At 44.6% G+C, this 24,276-nt stretch overlaps 1 protein-coding gene across 1 annotated transcript; it reads left to right on the forward strand.

Moving 5' to 3' along the window:
- Positions 1-944: 944 nt before the first annotated feature.
- On the forward strand, positions 945-7,173 carry LOC112468706. The gene is made up of 4 exons (XM_025038000.1): positions 945-1,019; positions 1,382-2,120; positions 3,230-3,402; positions 7,095-7,173. Exons 1-3 carry the CDS (start codon positions 945-947, stop codon positions 3,298-3,300), a joined length of 885 nt encoding a protein of 294 aa, XP_024893768.1. The 3' UTR covers positions 3,301-3,402; positions 7,095-7,173.
- Positions 7,174-24,276: the final 17,103 nt, after the last annotated feature.

Here is a 24,276-nt window from a genome sequence, read left to right on the forward strand (position 1 = left end):
CATTCTTCCGGCGTGCCGAATCTCTCTCTGTGAGTTATTATGCTATAATGGAATCCCAAATTCCGCGCGTGTTCCATTGAGGCCACGAGCCGTCCGCGACTTGCTCTGCGGAGAACGATTGGAGAACAGAGGGTTGGGGGGGGGGAGGGGGAGTTTCGCGGTTTTCGCTGCGGCGCGGCGCGACCTTTTGGGATCAATCGACATACTTCGACAGCGTTTGACTCTGTGAATTCGATTTAATTGGATCAATAACTGTACGATATCGTATTAGGCCATATGACAGTCGTAGTCGTGGACGTAAGTAACGCACAAGCTTTGGCGTATCCTGATTTGTCAGGTCGAGGACTACGACTGTCGTATATCGCTACGCCATGTTATGTGCTTTGGCCCTTAGGACATGGCGTAGCGATATACGACGGTCGTAGACCCCGACCTGACAGATCAGGATACGCCAAAGCTTGTGCGTTAGAGCCAAAGCACATAACATGGCGTAGCGATATACGACAGTCGTAGTCCTCGACCTGACAAATCAGGATACGCCAAAGCTTGTGCGTTACTTACGTCCACGACTACGACTGTCATATGTGCTTTGGCCCTTACTTACGTCCACGACTACGAGTGTCATATGTGCTTTGGCCCTTACACGTAGTTTATACACACACGTAATATTTTTACGAACGATCGACAGTCGTTCGTCACTTACTTCACATTCGTGTCGAAAAATTGGGGTCGCACTTCACAGCACGCCGAAAAGTTTAACATGCCGCGGTTTTCCAATCACGACCCGTGCGACACCGATCAAAATTGACGGCTGCGATGACGGCTGCACCAGGCACGGGCCGCGCTGCGAGATGTGTGCTGTGGCATTGGTAACGCGAACGACCCGTCGTCATCATCCGACCCACGTCCCGCGTGCAACACGAGATTTCTTGGTGGCTACAACTATGGAAAGCGTTTCCGCCATAATTTTGGGCTTGATCCTGATGTTACCGCTGCTCGTACAACTGCAGACGCTTGTCGTACGTGATCAAGATTAATTGATCGTAAATTGCACCTACGAATTGTTTTCGTCTAAGGGCAGTAATGATTTATTGCGCCGCCGGGTATGTAGGTTAAATACCGGGGAAAACAAATCTCCCCCCCCCCCCCCCCCCCGCTCGTGTGTGTAAAAGGACACGATGCATTAAAGGCGGGCAACTAATTGAAAAAAAGAAAGTGTGACACGCACACGTTCATTAATCATTTTGACCGTGTCTCCCGGTAATATCGAAGTTTAAAACGTAAGAGCGCGGTTCGCGCGCGCGCACACACTTTGTCACCTCGTCTCTCGAAATGCGTTTATTTGTCGCGCGTGCTTATCCTGATTTTGGAAATTTTGCAGCTGCGGCATCCTCGGAAGTTACTCGAGGCGCTGCGATGCCGCTTGATGGAAAGCGCGGACGACGCCCGACGTGGCAGGCGTAATCTGGTCCAGCACTATCCCAAGTTGCCGGATCTGTTAAACTCCAATTCCGAGTCCAGGATGCTGGTGTGCCTGACGCGGACCGTTCTCTCGTTACCCACCGTGCCGCGTGCCGTGCAGTCCGTCGACCGGCAGCAGCGGCCCGTTAGAAAAACGGTCCCGCTGGCGCAGCACTCGTCGTCCTTCGTGGCGACGCGAATCGAGCTGCCGGTGGTGGATATAACGTGCACCTACAACTCGTACCGTTACAAGACCGTCGAGGAGAGCCTGAGGGAGCGATACGGCCCGGCGAATTACCCGCCGGGCGAGGTGGTGCTGAATTACATTCAATTAAACACGCCGGACTCGAGGACGAGACACGAGGATAGCGTCGGGGACGATCTTCTGGATTTTTTCAACGGCAACCACACCGGCACGTACTCGTCGTCGGTGGCCACGAAGCTGGAGACGGAATACCTGAATCTCCTGGATCATTTCGTATTGAGGGAACGGGGGAGAGCTCTGACCGCGGGCAAGTTTACCGAGACGCCTTCGTTTGCGGATGAAAGAAATCTTGAACTGTCGTTTCGCGCCGGTACATGGAGCCAATCTACCCTGAGAAGTTCACTCGCTCAGGAAAGGGAATCCGGGTCGTCTGGCAATCAACGTCCCTCGAAAGGTACGAAATATACGATCAAAGTCAGTGAACTCGTCGCCGCAATCAAGAGACAGTTCCCCGATTTATGCAACTTTAATTTCTGCCGACAGACAGCCACACACGTTTGCATGCAAAATATCGGACTCCAGTTTCCTTAAAAGTTTCAATATTTCAATGCAAAGTGCGGAATGCACTTGCGATCGAATATTTAGGATTCGCGCTAAGACACGAGAGCCCTTATCTTTACTTCACAGTTCGACGACCTGGTCTCCGCGATAACCCATTTCCGCGATAATAATAATCAAGCGCCGCCTATACACCGCGGTCCTTCCGAATATTGTTAACACGCGTCGGCGCTATTCCTCTTGCACCCGTCTTACATTCTCGTCATTACCGCGGCACGTCACGTCGTCGCCTGAATACTAATAGGCGGGCAGAATACAGCAGCGCCCGGAGAGCCGGTGCATCTGGCTCGTCATTCGAGGAATCGTCATCGTCCTTGCTCTGAATAGGGATCGGTAATGGATAGGAGGGCCGGCTTCCGTAGGATAGCTCCCTAGGAATCGCGTCTATTTATTGATCGCCTCTCGGTGCATTGGAATATTCAATCCGTCTCTCAGGACTGCGATCCTGCGAGTACACGGTGGCGCATCTCTTTCTGTCACCGACAACTTGGGCCATTTCTCTTCTTCCCCTCCCCTCCCCTCCTCTCCTTATCCCTCTTTCCCGTCCCTTCGCCGAATAGATCTCGCTGAGACGACTTTATCTCCTACAATCGTAAGTAGCCTTCGATGTCGCATTACCTATTAATACCTTACTAATTGAATCGTTCGAAGTTTGTCTTAAATAGCTGCAGCAATCGTTAATGGGCCAACTTGACAGTTTAAAAATATATCCGTGCCAAATGATTCCGTGAGAAAAGGGATCCGTTTTCCTTCAATAACGAATAGACATCAGAACCGAGATATCTACGCGGAATTATTTACGGAAAAGACAGATTAATTTGCCGTTGATGACATTTCGCAATACGGTCGTAATTTCCCTCCGTGATTCGATGGGCGTTCTAGTTCTCAGGTTTATCGCCCACGTGTTGTACTTAGGTAAGAGGATAATGATCGTGATCTGTCTAGGTATTGAATACAGCCAAGGCGGCGGCGCAAATAGACGTCTCAGCAGCTTGCAGAGAGTGCTTAGGCGATAGTGCGAAGCGGTTCGATCGCGAGGATAGGCGGTAATCCCATCTGCGAATCTTGGCCAGCCGGGCAATCTGTCATGAAGTTGGGAGAAAACACACAGGAAAATGGTAAGTTTAGCGGGCGAAGGAGATAAAAATACAGCGGGGTTTCCGGTTGGGCTATTAGCTCTTAGTTTAAGCCGGAAATTTCGGACCGGAAGCTTCGGGGTACCGGCTGTAGGAGCGGCAGCCTCGTGAGAAAGAGCGTGGTCAGCGAAGGGCCAGCCGAACGTGAAACGTAAGAACGAGGTTCCGGAAACAGCGGGGGGAAGAAGGGAAAGGGGAGGATACGAGGAATAGAAAAGAGAGTTTATAGAATTTTATTCTCGAATGCTGTCGAACAAGCGAGGTTTGCATTAGCGCTCTCCGCGTTGAGATTCGATTAAAACGAAAGATTTTGATTGGGGAAAACTTTCGAGGCGTTTTGGACCCAGACGAGGATTCTCCTGAATAATTTTTCGACGATGACTAAATTATCTGTTTCTGATACACTCAAATTAATAATTTAGATTCGCTCAGTTATGACAATAATATTCATCATATTTGGAGCAGTTTGAAAATAAAGAGAGTGGTTGTCGTTAATTTTGGAATATCAATTAAGATCGCGCTTCGTAACACTCTCGACGATTATCCAGAATTAAAAATATTAAAATACTCAATAAGTTCTCCGATGTTCTCGGCGAATGACAATATTATATGTATAAGTACGGCGTCTTTTGTCAACAGAAATGTAATCGAACGAAACGCGGAGTAAGCAAGCATTCCCGAGTGCTCGGGTTCGACGGTAGAACGAGGTCTGATCGGATTTCTGGCAAAAAGGGAAAGGACTCGGGAAAACATGCAGCAGGCAACAATAGGATTCCGCGACAAGTCGATTTGTCGTAGAGTCAAGTTCGCCGACACGTCATTTGTCGCCGTTACGTTCTTAACGCGCTCTCTTCCGCCCCCTCTCTCTCTCTCTCTTTCTTTCTCTTTCTTTCGTTTCTCGGCGATGTCCACGTCGACATCCGAGTGATTCAATCGCGCCCGTAAGGGATTTTACCATGCAGGCGAAACGCGTTAATAATGCGAGGTAATTCGAAACTCCGTCGCACATTCGTATTCGGGTAAGATATTTCAAATACATTTCACGTTCCATAATACATGCATTTTCATCTTGCACATAATATTGCAAGATTATTGAGACATCTTTCTGTAAGACATCTTAAAGCGGAGTAAAGAAGGCTGTTTATTAGCTGCCTTTCTTAAGCTTGAACTATCGACGTATGGTTTTATTTTCTCGGCACATGGATTCTTAAGTCCACATATACACATGATTTACGATGATACAGTTATCGCAATGTCGATATTGAGTGTAAGTAAACGCTAAGTTGCAATGGAATAGGATGTAAAATATTACGTCATTCGTTTCCGCCGTCGTGTTCACTTTTATGATCGCAATTCGTTTTAGAAGAAAGAAAATTTTATAGTAATCTTTGTACACGAAAACTGTTATAGATTCAATTTGCAAAGAATAAATCTTTGAAAACTAAAGAAGGAAATTTGAAGAAATTTATTATACTTGAAGATAGTAAGAATTTGTTTTGCTCTTTACAATACGATATAATTGATTATTATTATATTTAGGCAACGATTATATAAGTCAACGCTTACATATTAGTAAGGGTGCGTTCCACTTATCGCTCGCAACGCTCGTGGAATCATTTCATCCTTGTTGTTTGTCAAATGTTAAACAAGGACGAAATGATGCTCGCGAGCGTTGTGAGCGGTAAGTGGAACGCAGCCTAAGGCTACTCAATTCATCTAATTTTTAATTAAAAGTGCCTCTAAGTCTGTATTATTTTGACCTCTTCATGTGTCATATTGTTTTTTTTTTATTTGCCATGTTCGATGCCGCGAAAAAAGAAAAAGTCTTCTTATATTTTTTATTATACTGTATTTACCGAGATTCTCGGTCGATGACATATTGAACAAGTGCGGCGGGTCAAACGGCGCGGCGGTGGCGTTGAGTGTGCGGAAAGATCGATGGCTTCTTTAGAATCGAAAGAGAAGTCTATTGCCGGAGAGTGGCGTCAAATTGACTACGTCCTAGTCCTGCCATTTATACGCGTCGCTAACCTTTCAGACATAAAATTGGCCCATAAAATGCGTTAAACGCGAGAAAAAGAAAGAGAGAGAGTGTGTTTCCAGTTTACTTTATTAGTCTTGGCCACACGCTTCGCTGCGAAAGTAACACGTCCCCTTTTTGCAATACATCGCAATGCACGGTGATTGTTTTAATCCGATAAATTCGCGATTCGCGAAACAAAGAAATATTTCAGCGGTGCATTACGGCGAGACGTAGAAATTGCTTCGTTAAAAAGGAAAATGATAGGTCGTTGACTTCCTCGTAGAGAGTCGAACGGAAATGTCAACGCGTGACGTTCGAGTTGACTGCTTTTAGCTTCGGCATTTATATTCATCGGTAACTTTGATTGTGCGCCATAGGAATCGAGAATGGTCCCCGAAACGAAGCAAGACGGCAGTAAAACTCACAGGGACACTGAACGGGTAGGAAGAGGAGAAAGAGAGACAGGAGGGGCGACGGAAAGAAAGAGATAGAGAGACGAAAAGAGAGGAGAAGGGTAGACGGGTAGTGAAATAAGCAAATCCCATGGCGCTCCATCCCGCTCTGGCAGCGAGCCTGCCAGACTCTAGGGAGAGAGTGGGCCCCCTGTTATACCGAAGCTTTTATTTCCCGAAGCATCGATCTCCATAAAGTTGCTGCCGCGAAATGAGTTCCTGCGGTCTTCTCCCGGAGTTGCACCCTAAAGCGCTTTGCACCTGCAGAGATACCTAAAACAGCGTGCGCGCGCGTGTGTGTCTGTGCAGTTGCACTTAATTAAAGAATGCAGCTCAGTCGGGCACTTGGATGTCTAAATCGGGGCGCGTTCTTTATACAGAACACCGTTTCCGTATTTATATAGGATATCTGGAGTATCCGTATTTACATTCTCATTACCGTTGTTTATTAATTAAACTGATAAATTTAAACATATTGCGGATATATTGTGAAGACGTATCAATTCCAATTGAGCTGTTCCTGGAAGCGACTTTATTGAATTTGGCCTTAACGAGCTAAATTTTATTAAATTTAAGAGTTCTATTTGGATTAAATAAGCTCTTCACCACGGGTCATAAAACTATCATTGTAGAATTAGATTATAATTTTATAGCGACAGAAATGTAACGGAAATTCTCAAATTATCTATAAAGATATTATATAGAATCTATATAAAGATAATTATTAAACTTTTAAAATAAGTCTTTTAATTATTATATTAAAATTAATTTCTCTTTGTCATAAATAAATATAAAATGTTCTAAATAATTATCTCAAATTTATATCGAAGGATATTTCCAGTTTTCTTTTTTAATAAATTCTTTTGTTTATCTAAATCTTATTAAATTGATGTGCTATAATTGTGACATAGAGTCTATTTCAAAAAATGCTTTTTTCAAGTTTCAAATATTTTTACAAATCATAGTTACCTATCTTATCTATATAAAGATAATCGTTAAAATTCTTAAATGCATCTTTTATGTTATTATATTAAATTTAATTTCTCTTCGTCATAAATAGATATAAGACGTTCTAAATAATTTTCTCAGTCGAAAGATATTTCCAGTTTTTTTTTAAATAAATTCTTTGATCGTTTAAAATCTTATTAATGTGCTATAGTTGCAACATAGAGTTTATTCCAAAATATTCTATTTTTCAGGAGCTGCAAACATATTTACAAATCGTACCTACGGCATCTAACAGATAAGATGGCTCTATATATTCAGATTTGCAACTGGAACTGTATGTAGTCGAGTAATTCGAGAGAACGCGCCACAGAGTGAACTCCTTTCTCTTCTTCCCTGTAAGTACGCCCTGTTAACACAGTATTTACGAGTCGTTCCTCGTTCCCTCGGGGATAGTCAGCGCTAGTTGGCATCGGATACGTATTTTCCTGTGCGAGGCGTGTATCTTTCACTTTTCTCTCTGGTTTCTCCCGGAGCTTCCTTTCCTCTCTTTTACGGCACGTGCGCGCGCTGTTTCCTCGTCAACCTCGCGACTTCGCCGTGCTTCCAGTCGGTGGTGTGCTCTTTTAATCTTCCGCGTTTTCTTCTCTCCGAGAGGATTTATCTTTCGTAAATTGCCGAAGCATTGGCAAGTTGAGAGACTTCGCGGAAAAACGCGTTGAAGAAGCTTGCAGAAAAGTATCGGAGGCGGAATCGAGAAAAGCCGGAGCCGCTGGTGAGAAACGACAAGTGCCAATTTAGTCACCGTTAAGACGTTTGTGACGTCTGACGCGCGACGCGAGAGGCGAGAGGACGACACTCCGTCAAATCATAAGACATACAAAGAGATATCTTGAACGCGCGACGTTTCCATTCTATTTGATTTCGTTCTATTATATATCTCGCGGCGGTATATACGCCTCCGCTCTTTCTCTCTCTCTCTCTCCCTCTCTCGCCTTCCTTCTGGCCCAGGACGCCAGGACGAGTACGTCGCAGGACAACAGTGATACGGATAGACGGACACTCAGACGTTCGCAATTGCGGCGACACATGTAAGATAGGTACCTGTGCCTCGCAATCTGCAATATGGGATCCCTCTCGCCACTGTTATTGCTGTTGCTGCTGCTACTGCTGCTGCTGCTGCTGCTGCTGAAACGAAGGCGAGTCCCACGGTACTGGAGATCTGAGACGCAGCGCGAGACGCGTTTCCCGCTCGAGAAAACGGTCTCGCGTTATCCCTCAGATTCAGACTTCGGGGCTTTAGCTGCGCGGCAATTCGCGCTGTTCCGGTGCACGGAAGGAATACGGTGCGATTAAACGTTAAATTGGGAAAAAGTTTGGCGCGCCAAACGAAAATATCGAGACGCAGCGCACTCGAGAAGAAAACAAGCTCGATATAGAAAGATGTTGATACACTCGATCCTCAGCGAATTTTTAAGGAAACAAATTAACTGCGATAAAGAAACGTAATAAAATTTTATATTTTGATCGGCTTGCGAAATGTTTTTTCACTTTACACATAAAATTATTTAAGATATAATGTTTAAAATTGCAGTTGAACTTGTGTGCAATTGTTGAAATTGTTGCAAAAGATATTTTTACCGAGAAAATATCTTTCTTTAAAAAAAAAAAGCAGATTGAAAACCGAGTTCAAAAGGGAGATTTCATAGGAATGTTGCATTATGCAGCGCGGGCGCGCTGTGGCGTCCCCGCGGAGTAACTACATTAATCCTTTACGGGAATGACTCTCGAGCTTAGAATACGTTTGTATACATACGCGTTCTCGATTCCTTCGAGACATTTGTATTGCTCGGGCTGAGATTCACCTGGAGAAATCGCGACGCGCGCCGCATTCCGAATAAATGCGCTCTCTCGGTATATTTCGCCGCCGCGCGAAATGCACACGCGGAAGCGAGATGTATACGACAATATACGTAATCGTTAAATGAACTAGACGAAATAATCTGTCGAACGCGACGATTTATCCGTTACGGCAAGTGGCGGGGATTAGTCCGCTTCAGTCAAGCCAGCAAAATAAATCAATGTCAGGCAACTATTGCGCAACGTTGACACAGATTAGTTACGTGTAATAACATGGATAAATTACGGAAATGATTACTCGCGTATACGGTCCGATGAACTGCCGTTAAAGATATTTCCGTCGAGATGTGAAACAGAATATATTTTGATTGATCGATGAAAGTCCATTCTCGGGAGAGAAGGGCCCGAAATTTCAAGCAGTGTTGCTTAACTAGCCGTCACTCTTATACCTTTGATGATCAAAACGCGTCGCGGAAAGCTCGAGGGCTAACTCGAGTGTCTCGAGCAAGATCGGGGGATAATAGCGCCAATGGAGCGGGATGGTATGGGGTTGATCTTCCTCTCTCTCTTTCTCACTCTCTTGATCTCGGAAGGCGACTTATCGAGCCGGGGAAGCCGTTTAACGGTTCGTTACGAGAGAGCTCTTTCGTACTTTATCTGGTTTCAGACTCTACGACGTGAGCAGTGGAGAAGCGAGGTGGATTCGGGTGATCGGGACGTGGGAATCATTCCGAAGACGAGAGGGAGAGACAGGTCGCAAAACAGAATATCTACGTCTACAATAGATTCAAACTTGTCATTTTAAGCTCGTGCACAACGCGAGAGCCATATCGAGCAGGTCCTTATCTTTTCGATAAATAAAATAACAAACTTAAAACACGTTAAATAAATCGTGGTATTTTTTGTTTCGAAACGACGCGAAAGTTTAACTCTAAGCCGCCGTATATTCAGTTTAGATGTAACCCTGAATTTATTCATCAATCCCACGGAACTTTCTCCACTATCGCTAAAAAGTTAAAAGACTCAAATTGAATTGACGTTAACACGTATTGAGATTAAAACACAGCTGTCCATGTATTGTGGTAATATAAATTGCACTCTACACATTCGCGACCTTCCGCTGCATCGCCATGAATTGGATACGCCGCATCTCGAGGAGTCATTAAAGCTACGTTAATTAGCGCGAGAAAAGAAATCGAGATCATCAATTTTTTGTACATCCAGAACGACCGTTATTGAGATCTATAGGGCGGACAGGGTGTCGCGTGACATCCGCGAAATGCATTTTCGCGCATATTATACATCGCCGTATTCGTCTGTGCTCGGCAGCGCGGCCCGGGGGAAAATTTCGCGGTTCTATTACCCTTTTCGTGGCGCACTAATTAGTACCGCGGCGAGGGTGGCGTGGACTTCGTTAGGGAGAGTTAGTATCCATCTACATTCGTGCATTCGTGTTCGAGGCGCATTATATCGCGCCGACATTTGTAAAACACGACTGAACATACATTACAGCGCCGCCGTACCCGTCCCACCTTGTCTCCGTCTCGATTTTAAGCCGACAATTGCTCTTCATCTTTCTTTCCACGCCGCGTCTCGGAACGCGCGTCTTCATTGACACGACGCGGTTTATAATTAAAAACGTGATAAAAAGATGCAACCAACATCGTGTGCAGCAAGTAGTCGGCAGTTCTTCATAAGGGCGCCACAATTCGCTAAATTCTGTTACGCGTAACGATTTTACGCAGCTAGAAAAATCGAAGAGACGGTGTTGAGAGCGAGTCATGCAGTCGCGCGCCCGGAGTGTGTGTATCGGATGGATAAAGAATTCGGTGAGAAGAAAGCAGCAAGCGTTGACGGAGGCAGACGAGGGTTTTCTCATGGAAAAACACGTCCTCACCTATTTCCCGAGTAGAGGAAGTTTCTTTGTGCCTTCAAATTAAGTTAGACCACGTGGAAGACGTATTCTCAAACTTTTTTCTTTTCCGTTCGCCTTTTTCATCCGCTCATCTTATCTTCGTCTTCAAGTCCCTCCATCTGTCTCGACACAGGTACCACTCCATAAAGGAGGAAGAGACGCGACGCGACTCGATTGCGCCGCATAAAGGACATGCTTAATTTAATAAACTATTAGAAATTGTCTAAGTCGATCCCGATAAACGCAAAATTAATCAGAATAACGCTCACGCGAGCGGGAAATTAATTTTCGTCACTTAGTCTAAATAGTTCTGATTGTTTTATTCACTCAATCCGCGCGACACTTTTCGTTATCTGGGTTATTTCAGACGCCTTAGACAGAATTGCACCCTCTCTTTCTCTCTCGGCGAAGAGAGGAAACTTTTCTATCCCAAGTGGCTGACTGAGAGGAGCACTTGTCGAGATTTCATCGATTCGAAATAAAGCAGTCGCGCGCCGAGTGCAGTTTAAATACGACTCATCTTGTGAATATCGAAATTCCGCGTTGCGTGACGAAGTTCGTCGTAAAGGATATATTATTTATATTACGTAAACATTCGCCGTTCGCGTTGAACTGAGACTCAAAAGGCGTGAGTCCCGCCATAATAGATTCCCGCCGCGCGATTCCGGGACTTGGTTGACAAGTCAATGGAAAAGTCGGCGAGCAACATCATTGTCAAAAAGCAGTAATAGCGACGGAAGCGGCAATGACCCGTGCAAAACGCGATGGGAACGACTGGGACTTTTGCGCGGCAATCAGGGTAAAGCGCAAACTATTCAAGTTGCGGGCTTTCACCGTCGACTTACAAGCACCAATCTCTCTCTCCCTCCATCTCTCTCTCTTCTTCCGCGCTCTCCTTCACTCTTCTACCCTCTCTCGCGTCCGTCCACTCTTCTTTTTTCTTCCGCCCTTCTCTCCTCCCCCATCGATTCCCACCCTTGCCTCCTCGACACTTTCTCTCTCTCCGAGCATTCGCACTCTTTATCGTTTCTATTTCTTTTCAGGCCTTCCGCACTGTATACAAAGTGGAAGCACTAAATTGGAAACCGCGGCTTTGTCGGCGCTATTGCGGCTTCTTCTTTCCGCCGTTCCGGTTTCGCCCCCGTGTTTGTTGCCTCTCGTTGCTTTTTTTATTCCTCGCCTTCACCTCTGCCCTTTTTGTTCCCGCAGCGCGTTGGAGGACCGTTACTCTTGCACCGAGTCGCGAGAAGGCTCGCCTTGACGTCGCGAGGACAGGTCGCCGTTACAGTTGACATTGGGTCCAGATTTATTGAACGTGCTGGTGTTCCTGAAGTGACCGTATACCTCCACCGGTCACAATTGAATTTACAATCTCGAGAAGGACTTCCCTTAAACTCCACCCCTTGACGAAACATCATTTCTCGAGACGTATGAAGATAAAGGTAGCAAGTATCCGGAACAATCAGTCAGAGCTCCTTCGGCGTCGCTGTCCGACTAGATATTATCCAGGAAATTAATATTACGCAAGAATAGCAGCTATTCGCGATAATAATGTGGTTAAAATATCCAGAGTTTATAGGTAAACTTCGCTGGGTGCATTATGCGCAAAGTCCCCCGAGTACTTTGGTCTTACCGCAACATTCTGCTGAAACCTGTAAATGGCCCTACTAAAATGTCCATAAGTGGATGTTCGAGAAGTTCATGCACGACTGGGCGAATCGTACGCTTAGCGCGGTATGCACGAAAGTTTTGCGTAATATTTTCGTAGCCGTATTTCTTAAATAATATGATAAAGTATCTTAACTTTCGAATGTTCGAATTAAATTGCAAATCTTGAATTTTATGGAAATAAATCAATTATTATATTAATAATTAATTAATTTTGGAATATTTAATATATTCAATAAGTTGGGAATATTGAATGAGTAATTTTATTGAATTTTTCAAGTAAATATCGGTTCTCCGTAATTCATCATACTCTTTCGTGACAAAGATAAATAACGTTAGAGAATTATTTAATGCTCATCGTATCTGTAACTTTTAATTGCAATCGCTCCTCTCATTGAACGAGAACGTGATAGGATTATTCTCATCTAACTTACTCATCGGTTTCCACTGGCGAATGAATGTAGATAGCTATCGGGTAGATGTAATATATGTGGAGGTCGATCCACCTGGAATTAATTAAGACTGTTCCGCAAACGTCGATTACTATCGTTTAGAAATCCCCGATAAGGGACATCGTTACCCTCTGGGTAACTGTCGGAACATCGTGAAATTTATCTGACCGTTTCTTGTTTCCGGTTTCGGGCACGATATGAGAACGGGCCCGATAGGATATTTGAATCGCTCACGGACGCATTTCCGGTTTGCCTTATCTCTCCACCGGGATTACTTGTGCGTAGTCCGAATCGCTCTAAATTTCCGCAGGAGGTTCGCAATCCGAGAAAGTATATTCGTGAATGTCTCGAGTAAGTTATTTATTCTGAAATTTGTTCTAAATTATTTATTCTAAAATTTTTACGTGCTATACGTATAAGATTCTTCATGACTTTTTAAATAAATGATGTAAAGTTTCGGGGTGCATTTCGCCGAGTGTTGCAGCCCCCGCCGCCGCTCGCAACGTTTTACAGCGCGCGGCCTGTCGGTATCGATCGGTGAAAAAGCCCCGCACACGCGAGATAAGAAATCTATGATTCGATCTACCAGGATTAGCGGGCAAGACTGTTTAACTGTTTGGACAGTCAGCAGCGGGAAGTTGTAGGAGTTGAGATTAGGGATAACCGAAACTATCAATAGAGTGGGGCAACCTAGCCACTGGTTTGTTGTCGGGCGGTTCGTAACTTGCTGTTGCGCTATAAGTACTATAGTTAGGGAGCCGTGCTGGGCATATGTACATAGCAGCGAGTGTGCAGCTTACTTGTCGGATTGTTTGCACTGAGTGACGTTACGCTAGTAACTGCTGTAATTATTATTACCGTGTAATGCGCGTTCGCGTATAATTCACCCTACTAATTACCATACAAAGTTATTAATAATCGATGAAACCCGCATCAGAGTAATATTGGATTGCTAACGACATCGCGGTCGGAGGCTGCTCTTCGCCTTCGATTTAAAAAAACCGTGGGATTATTTGTCTCTTTTACATCACGACGCAATGGGATTTTCATTTAAAGCCCGAGCGCGCGCCCCCGAACGTTCCGGTGCGCCAAATGTCAACCCCGCCGCGTTCCACTATAAGACACCACCTTTCGCGCGTTGCAAAAAAAATCGCGCGCGCGTTTATTGAACACGCTGCGAAATAGTAAATGCGCCGCGGGAGAGAGCGCTCAGCAGTAAATCACTCAGCAGTTGCAAAGTTGTTCAACTGAACGTGACCGATGTGTGCCCCGCACACATGGAGCCGCGCACAGGGGGCCGCGCGCGAGTTTGCCGGCGGTGAATTGTACGTTGCGTTAGATTTAGTTAGCATAAAGGGCCGAGTTCCATTTAACGTACTGAGCACGGCGTAAGACCATAACGATACTGTGTTAGAACTTTTGCCACCCGAATTAACGCTGGTTATATCGCGCTCGGACAATAACTTTCGCGGCGGTACGTATATAATTTATGCCGCAGTTATAGAGAATACCCGCTTGGCGTAACATCCGTTCTATTCCGCTTTCATCCGCATCCGTCTAATAATTACCTAATGAAATGAATAACGACCGCAGTAATCATCGCTTTCGTTAATCCCATCTTTCTCCAGGCCACCGTCTTAAGGAAGGTCTCACTCCTTAATTATATTTTTAATTATATATTCAATTAATTATATTCCGATCTACATCTCTCCACGTTCGTTCCCGGGATATTGTAACAACAGAACGCGATAAGAGACCGTCTTTTCCGCTCTCTCAATTTCTTACGTGTCGCGTTACGATCTGGTAGAAACGTACTCGCTAAATACAGTCGTTTCGCGGAACAAACTTCCCTTCCGCGTTAATTAGCTCGCGAAAAAAGCCGGCTAATTCCAGGGTTAAGTTTCAACCGCTCTCTTTTATTCCCGCGGAGATAAACGTGGAATGGAAAACTGACGCATCTCCCACTTTCGGCACGGTTAAAGTGACCGGGCTTCTCTCGTTGTTGCGGCTTACGGTAGTCGCTCCCGTCTCTCCCCGGTAATGACGTTTCGATTTTGGCTCCACCGTCTAGAAAAGACCCTACCAGCCTGCCGATGCCTCATCGCCGAATAGCTCGACGAGGAAATTGAGAAGACGCCGTAGGGTAGCTATGAGACATATTGGAATTCCAGAATTCACTATCCTATCCCCCACATTCGTCTCTCTCTCTCTCTCTCTCTCTCTCTCTTCCTCCCCTTCTCTTCTCGTCTCCTTTCTTCGCTCCCTCCCCTTTCCGCCTTGGATTTTTCGTTTTCTCCTTTACGCTGGAAACTACCTGCACCGTTTCGCTACCCGCAGCCTGTTTCGGAACTGGGGCAACGCCGAAGATGTCGTCGTACGTGATTGAATATCGATTATGTGTCGAGTCCCCGTCGCTATGCCCAGGTACCCACGGTTAGCCGAGGATGTAGCATCGAGGGATGAGGATGACAAGGATCGAGAAAAGAGAGAGATTGGAAGCCGAACGAGCCGTGAACTCGCTTCTCATTCACGTTAGTTTGAGCGGTTTTCTGGAATCTTAACGCACAGAGCCGCGCCTTCTCCGATCGATCGGATCGGCTCTTTTTTTTTACGGCAGACTGTAGTCTCGGCCGCCGCCTGTGCCCGCCCGTGACTTGATTCCCCGTAACTGCAAAACGTTTATTTACTCCATCGTGAAATTATCGAATGGCGGTTTGAGCGTTCTTTAGAGCGCGACTTTAAGGGAGAAGGAGGAATACGTATTTGATCGTATAATTCGTTTAATCAACACGGTACACTCGATATATTTTCAAGATTCTTAAAAAGAGCCGCAGGAAGGAAGTTAGTGGATTGCTCTAAGGATCCAATATTTGTTTAATACCCGCATTCTGTCTCGCATTCTCTGCCCGGTATTCTGTTTTCCTCAAATCTTGGGTCAATCGACTCAATATCACTTTAACGTCGGCGAAGTCTTGTCTCTGATAATTCGCTTCGAGTACCAACTCGCTGTAATCCCAACGATTGCCATTATAGTTCATTGTAACGTTCTAAAAATCGTCATATCTGCAAACATTCTATATCAATATATGTTGTCCCTGCCACGATGAATTATATATTTCGCAACTAAATTGTTACTTATTTTGCGTTTATCGATTAATTTTTTCTCCATGTTTTAAGGTCACTTTTTTTTGTTCTGAAAATAACGCGATGTTTTATTCTTTCTGCAATTTTCGTTGAATTATCAGTATAATTATTTGATATTGCCATGTGTTTGCTTTTATTTACAACGTCTCACGTTCGATTTTTTTTTTTTCCCCCCCGATATAGCTGCGCGTGATTTTTCCCTTCTCGTTATTTCCTATGTCGCACCATGCAAACACGCTGAAAGGAGGACTAGATAAAACACGATCCTACCCACATGGAGCCTCGAGGTAGGCGCAACTGCAAAGGAAAATATTGACTTTTCCATGAAAGTCGCTCAGGAATCTGCGCATACTATACTTATAGCGGAAGCTAAAATGCGTGACAGCTCCAGTTTTGCATTTATTGCATCGCACAGAGGGGGAGGAGAGAGAGAAAGAGTAAGAGAGTGAGAGAGAGAGGGAAGGGGGGGGTGCTTCTTCGAAATTTTCGCTGCGCGATAATGACGAGAAAGTTACCTCTAGATTTATATATTTTCTTTTAAATCTGCTATTACAATTGTATCCCGGTTTTACAAATGATTGAGTCGTTCAATAATTCCTACGCTTTATATTCACAGACTCGCTTACATTATTTATTCAGCTGTGACCGCGTTATTACTGTTATATACCTCCGTTTGTTTTACTGCACTGCGGTTTTTTTTTTTTACGCGGACCGTTCATCCTTCATCTGATAACTAAATGGAAATTGTATTTTCCCAATTACCGCTTATATAATGACATCGTGATTACGGGTCCAACTAACGATTCATTCTCGATAGCTACCGTCTTCTGTTTTAATCGTGGATTGAATTATGTAGTGTCCCAGAAGTCATTATCTTTTCTTAGATTTTTGGCAAATTTAAATAAAGCATTTTCTTGGCAAATACTAAATAAAATATTATTTTATAAAATAAGTTTTTAATTGGATACTTCGTAATAAGAATATAATAAGCAAATTTATAACAAACAAAAAATTCTATCAATATGATTTAAAACTAAATAGAAACATTTTCTATAATTATCTGCTCTAATTTCTGAATCGTCGTTATCGTTTAAGATAGAACTTTGGTATTCATAATTTGTAGAAACCGCATGATTTTTGGAATACTTTGTATGTATAGACTTTGTTCGTGATTCTTAATCATTCCTCGTCCCGTCTTTACTTTTGTGATTTAGTTCTCGCCAAATCTCAAGGATTTTCCCGGTCTTTCGTAATCTCGTTTAAGACGTCTCCTGCGACGTTCCGCGTATTAATTTGCATTTTTCTCCATAGCAACATCGTCCTTAAATCACGGTCAAATACGAACCGATATTCTGAAATAACAGTCATAATATAAAACATCTAAAAAGAATAACTATATTAAAAGTTCCTCAATCAATTCACGCCGCGACGCAGTTTGCACCTTGCAATTTACTCGAACTCGAGACATCGATATTGCGGCGTCAGGAAATTGCACTAATCATAAGGAAGCGCGTAAACTTTTAGAGCAAATAGAGCAAGTGAAGAAACCGCGTACCTACTCCGGTGTGAAAGATCACTCGGGAACGATAACGAGGCGCGCGGTGAGATCAGAACGAGCTCCTTCGTCTCCGCTGTCGAGAGAAGATATAAAGACGAAAGGAACCTGCAGAACGGGATGGTTCGTCCGACTGTGGAAATAAGAAATGTCATTAAAGTTTCTCCCGATCCTGCGTGTCGATCCTTTTTCCTCGGGCGGACCGACCGACCCGTGTATTCGAGAGTTGCCGATCACTCCTGCTCAACCTCTACACCCTCCGCGCCCCCCTTCCCCCGTTCCCAGCCCTCTTTCGCGCTTCTTCTGATTATTTTTTATTCTTCGGGAGAGGCGAGTGGAGGCGACGACGACGGTGGCTCTGGTAGTTATCTGCATTGGAAATTCAGGGACCTGGGAGGAAGAAGAGGTTGGTTAAGGTGGTGACCGCCAACGCGCGGGAGATCCTCTCTTTTAGTTCCTCCTTTTTTCTCTCTTTAATTTCTTCTACTTTTCACCGGGCGAGCCGTGGAGTCTCTAATTGCGAGGTCCGATTGGTTATTCCGAGTGCCGCTCGGCGCGGAGGCGATACTCGCTTTTCTTACCCGACGGGATATAGACAGGGACCGACAAAGCGAGCCCGGGCCGATGCACCTCTCTTCCGCCGCCGTTGCGCTCTTCTTGCCCCTTTACAGCTTCGCACGTGCCCCGATTGCGGCCCGAATATCCATGAATATTGCGCAATCCTTTGAAAAACTTCATTACGAGTTATATCTTGAACCCACTCGGAAACCCTTTGAGCGGCAAACGTATTATCGAACGGATAAAATATGGATGGAACTCGAACAACGAATTTATGCGACGGCTCCATCGCGACCTTTTCAGACGAGACGCGCTTTGATTTCATTCCCGACACAAACGTCGAATTAATTTCGCGGTAAACATTAACGAAAATCAACTTGGGTCCCGCCGAGAAATCTTCCTTCGACATTTTCGGCAGAAATTGTCTTCAAAGAAGAAATCCGAAAAAAACGCGAAATAAAATTAGAGAATATAATAAAATTATCAGTTGATTCACTTCCAAATTCTATGATGAGGGAGACTTTGCTTGCGCAGAATAAAATTTATTTTCCAAAATGTATGGAGAGAAGAGCATAAGATTAAACCTCGCACTGAAGAATTACGTATAAAATCTCACGGCTTCGATCGCGAACTACGGTAAAAATTTGATTTAACGGTGTCATCTTCCATGGCGCCCGCACGTTTCGCGGCATCTTCTAACCTTCTCCCCCCCCCCCCTGCGACTGCTCTTATTTCCGCATCTAATAATCTGGCGTACGTGGCCGTCGCGACGCCCGAGACGCAACAGGACACGCCGGGGTGGAACTCGTTCGTCGTAATACGGCACGGTCCCATGAATAATAATGTTTACTTTGGTCGCGGGATGCTGGAAAGGGAGGGATGCGCGCACATTCCCCCGCGTTCCGGCTGATTGCGTCAAATGAAGCGCGTCGCCTGTGAACTCTAAACGCGGAATCCGTGCCATGCTGCTGTTGCTGCTGCTGCTACGACCGGATAAATCCGCGTCGCCTCCGCGAACGCGCGCGTATTGAGTTATTTCTAAGATTTCTTTCGCCTTTGCCGCGTTCCATTTCCATGCTATTGTGTAAGCGCCATCAGTAGCGCGCCGCGGGCGACTGAAAGCGACGATGATACGCGTATAGCGAGAGCGCTAAAGAATGAATATCGGTGATGAAAAATTTATCGCGGCAATTCGTTCTTCAAGCGTAGAAGTAGGTTTCTAATGCAGAATACAATCACGGCGGCATTTTCAGATGTATTGAGCGAGGTCCGTAAAAAGATTTTGAAAAATGCGCTCGTATAAAGTGCACCGGGAGAGAAAGTGTCGTAAAAGACGCGGCTGAAAAGGACGCGCTTACAAAATTGCGATGTCCACTTATGGTGAACGTATACACGCTACCAGGCTGGTTGATTTTCCGGTGGCCCCGGCGTCACGATTAATTTAACCGGTGGCGGGTGTGGGCTCAGTCGCGGTATGATAATTAAAATTTGTTGTCGAATGGCAGTACCTAGCGCGTTCCAATCTCGTCGGACGGGTTTGCCGCGTGGTACAGTGCGGCATTATACAGGGCGGACGCCAAAAGGGACAGAGAGCGAGAGAGAGAGAGAGAGAGGGAGAGGGAGAGAGAGAGAGAGGCCGAGGAGGGATAAACAAGCGGGAAGGGTGGACGTAGCGGATGGAGTGGACGAATCGCGTGGGCGATTCCGTTTCGTTAAGCAATTCCGACGCGTTGCGTCCGATAACGTCTGAATAGTGCGGCCGTGCGCGGGTGAGGATCTGGACGGGGGTTGCCTCTCTCTCATAACGAATGAATTTATTCGCGCGCGCGAGTTTACGCGGGCAGCGTTCGCATGGAAAATTTACACGGGGGTTGCGACGGCAGGACGGAGGTCCGGTAGATAGGGGAATACGCCGACTTCGCAGAATTTCGGAGTTTCTTTTTGCGCGCGTCGCGTCGCGTTGGTCCCCCGGCATTATCTATGGCTACACTTCGCTACCACCGTAGAAAACGTCGTAATTCTTTGGCCGTTGCTGTCGCCGGCGCTGTTTCGGTTCGCGCACTTCCGCTCTACAGGTATTGGAACCGCTGGTGGTATTGGAACATTTGACCGCCGGATGTGACTACTCGTGTACAGGCCGTTGTGTACCCTCGCGCTGTCAATACTCGGCTATCCGGGCGCCCGGTTAATGCCCGTGCCGTGGTACGAACGCGGGTAAATTAGGACTGTAATTAGTTTAGTTGACTAATATCCATTCGTATCTTACTCTTTTCATGGACATTCGCCAAGAAATACACTGTTAAATATTAAAGGAAGAAATTTAATTCAATACCTTTGAGTATAGCATATTGTTACATATTGTTTTTAACTACCATGTGCCGAAATCTATGATTTTAACACAAAACAGTATTATTTTAACTTTATTGGTTTAGTTAAATTAACGACATATCAAGTAGAAGCAGTGGCGACCTATAGGAATGAATTAAAAATGAGTATAATAATTTGACACTACGAATTTAACGGTGTATAAAACTCTGCAAAGCTGATATCTTTAATCTTTAGCGCGCATATTAATAACGAATAACGAAATTTTATAATAATTCTGTAAGCAGCGAGATATCTGTTTATAAAGAGATATATAAGTATTCCAAATAATCAATATTGTCCGTTATTTATTTATATATATGATATATATATGATATATATATATATATATATATATATATATATCATTCCAGGTTTTAGATTTAATTAAATTGATTTCGGGCCGTAGATTAAAGCGAGCGTATTTCATGTTTCATATTTTCTCGATGAAAAGCCTCTCTTTTTTTCTGTCTCTTTCTTTTTTGCACTCTTTCTACATGTAACTCTATAAAATACATGCATTTGTTAACAAAGAGATATTCATCTTGCATGTAGCGTCAGATATCACGGCAATCGACGTTACTTTGAGAAAACATCTATATATACATATATGTACTTTCCTATTTTTAATTTATTCTGTTTTGTTAAAATTTTGTGATTTCGATTCAGTAAATTAGATATTATCTTTTCCAATCTGTAAAAATATAGATTTCGTCGTACTTATATATAGAACATATTATTTGCGAATTATACAATCGAATATATTTTCTACTTTTCGTTGATATACCTTCATCGTTGTTGTCGAACATCGTGTTGTTTTTTGTAGGGCAGCGTTATTGTTCTGTAATCAATCCGGATATACATCGTACAGAGTTTATAAAAAATCGATGGTTCGATAAATCGGTCTACATATACGACAGCGTTGCGTGTTATTATATTTTTTTAAGCCGCGTATCGAAATTGAGTTATGCTCGTGTACGCGCGGCACGGGTGTCACGCGACCGATTGCAACTGGATCAATTTGACACACTGTGTGTATGGTTTTTTTTTTCTTTTTCATTTTTTTTATAGCAGTACCAGAGTTATGCGAACGACGCGCGTCATCGGGGTGAGCATTCCGCATATTCGCGGGTTCTAGAAATCGATTAATTAAACCATTGATCCGCGAGGAAGAAAACGCGGCAATTTTTCGTACAAAAATTGTTGCCGTAGAATCTTTTGTTCTTTCGTTACTGACGGGCGCATTGAATGGCTCATAAAGATTCCCCAGCGGTACTCGCTCTTCCCCGCAGACGTGAGTTTCGTAACAACTTTTACAGATATAGAACAGATCGCGGGGCGATTCTGATGGGGCGAAGATTAATTGCGCTCGCCTTCGACTTTACACCGTTGCTCCGCGCTTAATTTTTCTATACGCAATTTTTAGTTTTCGCCTCCTGAATTCTCTCTCTCTTCAGATCTAGGATTAAATCGATCGGGTCTTGGGCTTTTTAATCGGCCCTTACTCTCGTCAGTTTTCCCGCCGTTATCATTTTCATGCAGTCTCAGCTATTATCGTCATTATCGTTGCCGCTTCTCACTGCCCCTCTCCTCCCGCCCCGTGATTTGGACGTTTCGAGTCCGCTCTCGCCGAAACTGTGATTTCGCGGTATCGCTTCCCTCGCCCCCAGTCCCCAAACCATCCTCCCTCGGTGCAGACTTACGGAGATGCCGGCGATAACCCGCTCATTGCGCAATTCCGCATCACATGCAATACAACGGAAGGCAATCGCGGCCGGCTTAATTTCTACGTGTTTGTTTCCATCCCGCCTTATCGTGCCGCGATCGTGAACGCGATTCCATTCTTATCTTCTGCGGCACGGGCGGACATGTTCCTCTGTTTCTTTTAATTTGTCCGATCCTGACGAATCTCCTAATAAGATCAACTATTATATAGATTTGATAAGCCAGATAACGCCGCTAACGATAATTGCCTTCCGCCAATTCCGGGGACGGTCTCGCACGCGTGTAGTTGAGAATCGACTGGCGTACCGTGTCTCAAATTGGCATACTCGCGAGAATTTTTCGGAGTATAGGAGCATGCCTTCCGTTTATTCGCACACGATTGCCCCGAATCGTCGTAAGTCACGGTGTCGGAGAGTTAACTCTAGCCCGGTGTGTCCTCGTGAGTAGTCCGTCCTCGTCGCGACAAAACGTTTCCTCGATATTCCGCGCGCGTATCTTGCAAACGAGATTCCGACCAGAGAAAAGCGGAGGTGGGAAAAAATTTCGCGCTGGTTCTCGCAAAAGAAGGTTGTAAAGACCTAGGGACCTTTACATACGCGGAATCGTCTTGGAAAACGTTATACTGCAGCTCCACGTTGCGCGGGATTTTCTGGTAATCGTGGTTCTCACTTCCGCGATCGCCTCGTCACGAGGTAGAGATACGTCTGACGAGGTATGAAAAAATATATCAAATATTAAGAATTATGCTTCGATGTTCCGGCGAAATTGTCGAAACCTCGTAAGTGAGCTACAGCCACTCATATATCTTTCATTCCCCATGTAAACCTAAAGCGGAACTATTTGCCCGAGGCTAATATAATTTGAAATTGTAATTTACACTCTCTGGACTGGACGGGCCATATCAACAACCCTTTCGGGAAGAACCAACAGAACGATATATTTTGCCCCGGCGGAGATCCGTCCAGAACGATCGCCTTAAATCTCCCAAGACAAATGGCACGTACACGACACGATTTCGCCCAGACGCTCTGTAATCACTGTGTACTTCCGGACCGTCGACAACAAAAACCCCTAAAGTAGTACATCAAAATTCGAGCGTGTCTCGGACTGTCACACGAGAGGAGAGGACAGAGGAAAGGAAAACGAGACGAGAACGAGATTGGTGGCCGTGGGAAGGGAAGGAGTGAAAAAGAGACAGGAAAAAGCCAACATTAAGAGGCGCTGAGCTGGCGACACGGCAATCTCAGGAACTGGCAGAAAAAAATCCGCCCGTCTCCGACGCTTGAAAAAAGAACTCGCTAAAAGGTCGTTAAGGTTAATGTGCCGCGAGGAGGCCTGAAGAGCGCGTCGCTTACTTGTCTGCGGACTGCGGTTCATTTTGGAGGTGCCGCTGAACGTTCGTTGTGCCGCGGTCAGGACGCTTAGCTAGGATGTCAGCGGCGAAGAGGGACGACTCGTCACGCTGGTATTTATTCTGCGTCGTTAGGTCGGATCTGCGAAAAAGATGCTTGATTTGCGTAAAAGCGAGGACGGCAAAAAGCGGTCGCAAAGAAACAACTCTTCTCTCTTAATGCCCATTTAGCCGCCCATTAAATAATTAATTTATAACTTTTTATATAATTAAACAACGATACAATAAATAACGCGTTGATCTCTTAAATATCGACATGGGAATAGATTCATCCTTGAGCGAGACATACTCCAATGATAAGTTTTAATTGTTGCCGTTAAATAGAGCGCAAGTTATGATAAAAGATTTTCGTCAGACGGGAAAAGATTGATCAAATAATGTGTATAATTTGCACATCACACGAATTTCCTAAATGCGCATAATTTCAGCCGGTAGTTTATCCAAGAAGTTAACTGATATTAAAGGTGGCGATTATTCTCTCCGTATAGGGCAAAATGGAGCTGTACGGCTACGAGATGCAAAAGTTTTCAGTTTACAAACTTTCGGTTACAAACTTTGATTATGTTGTTCGTTATCATTTGAAAGATACAGGGGAAAAATGATCAAAGTCCACTTTTCGTCGAAATTGACCTGATCATGTTATCCTGTGGCATTTTCAAAGAACTTTCATAATTCTTATCTGCTTTGATCAAGAACAGTTACAATTCATTGGAAATAAGGCCGAAAGTATGTTGTTCGTTATCATTTGAAGGATACAGGGGAAGAATGATCAAGGTCCACTTTT

Source organism: Temnothorax curvispinosus, unplaced genomic scaffold (genome assembly GCF_003070985.1).
Source record: "Temnothorax curvispinosus isolate PA1 unplaced genomic scaffold, ASM307098v1 QBEX01000258.1, whole genome shotgun sequence".
NCBI lineage: Eukaryota > Metazoa > Arthropoda > Insecta > Hymenoptera > Formicidae > Temnothorax > Temnothorax curvispinosus.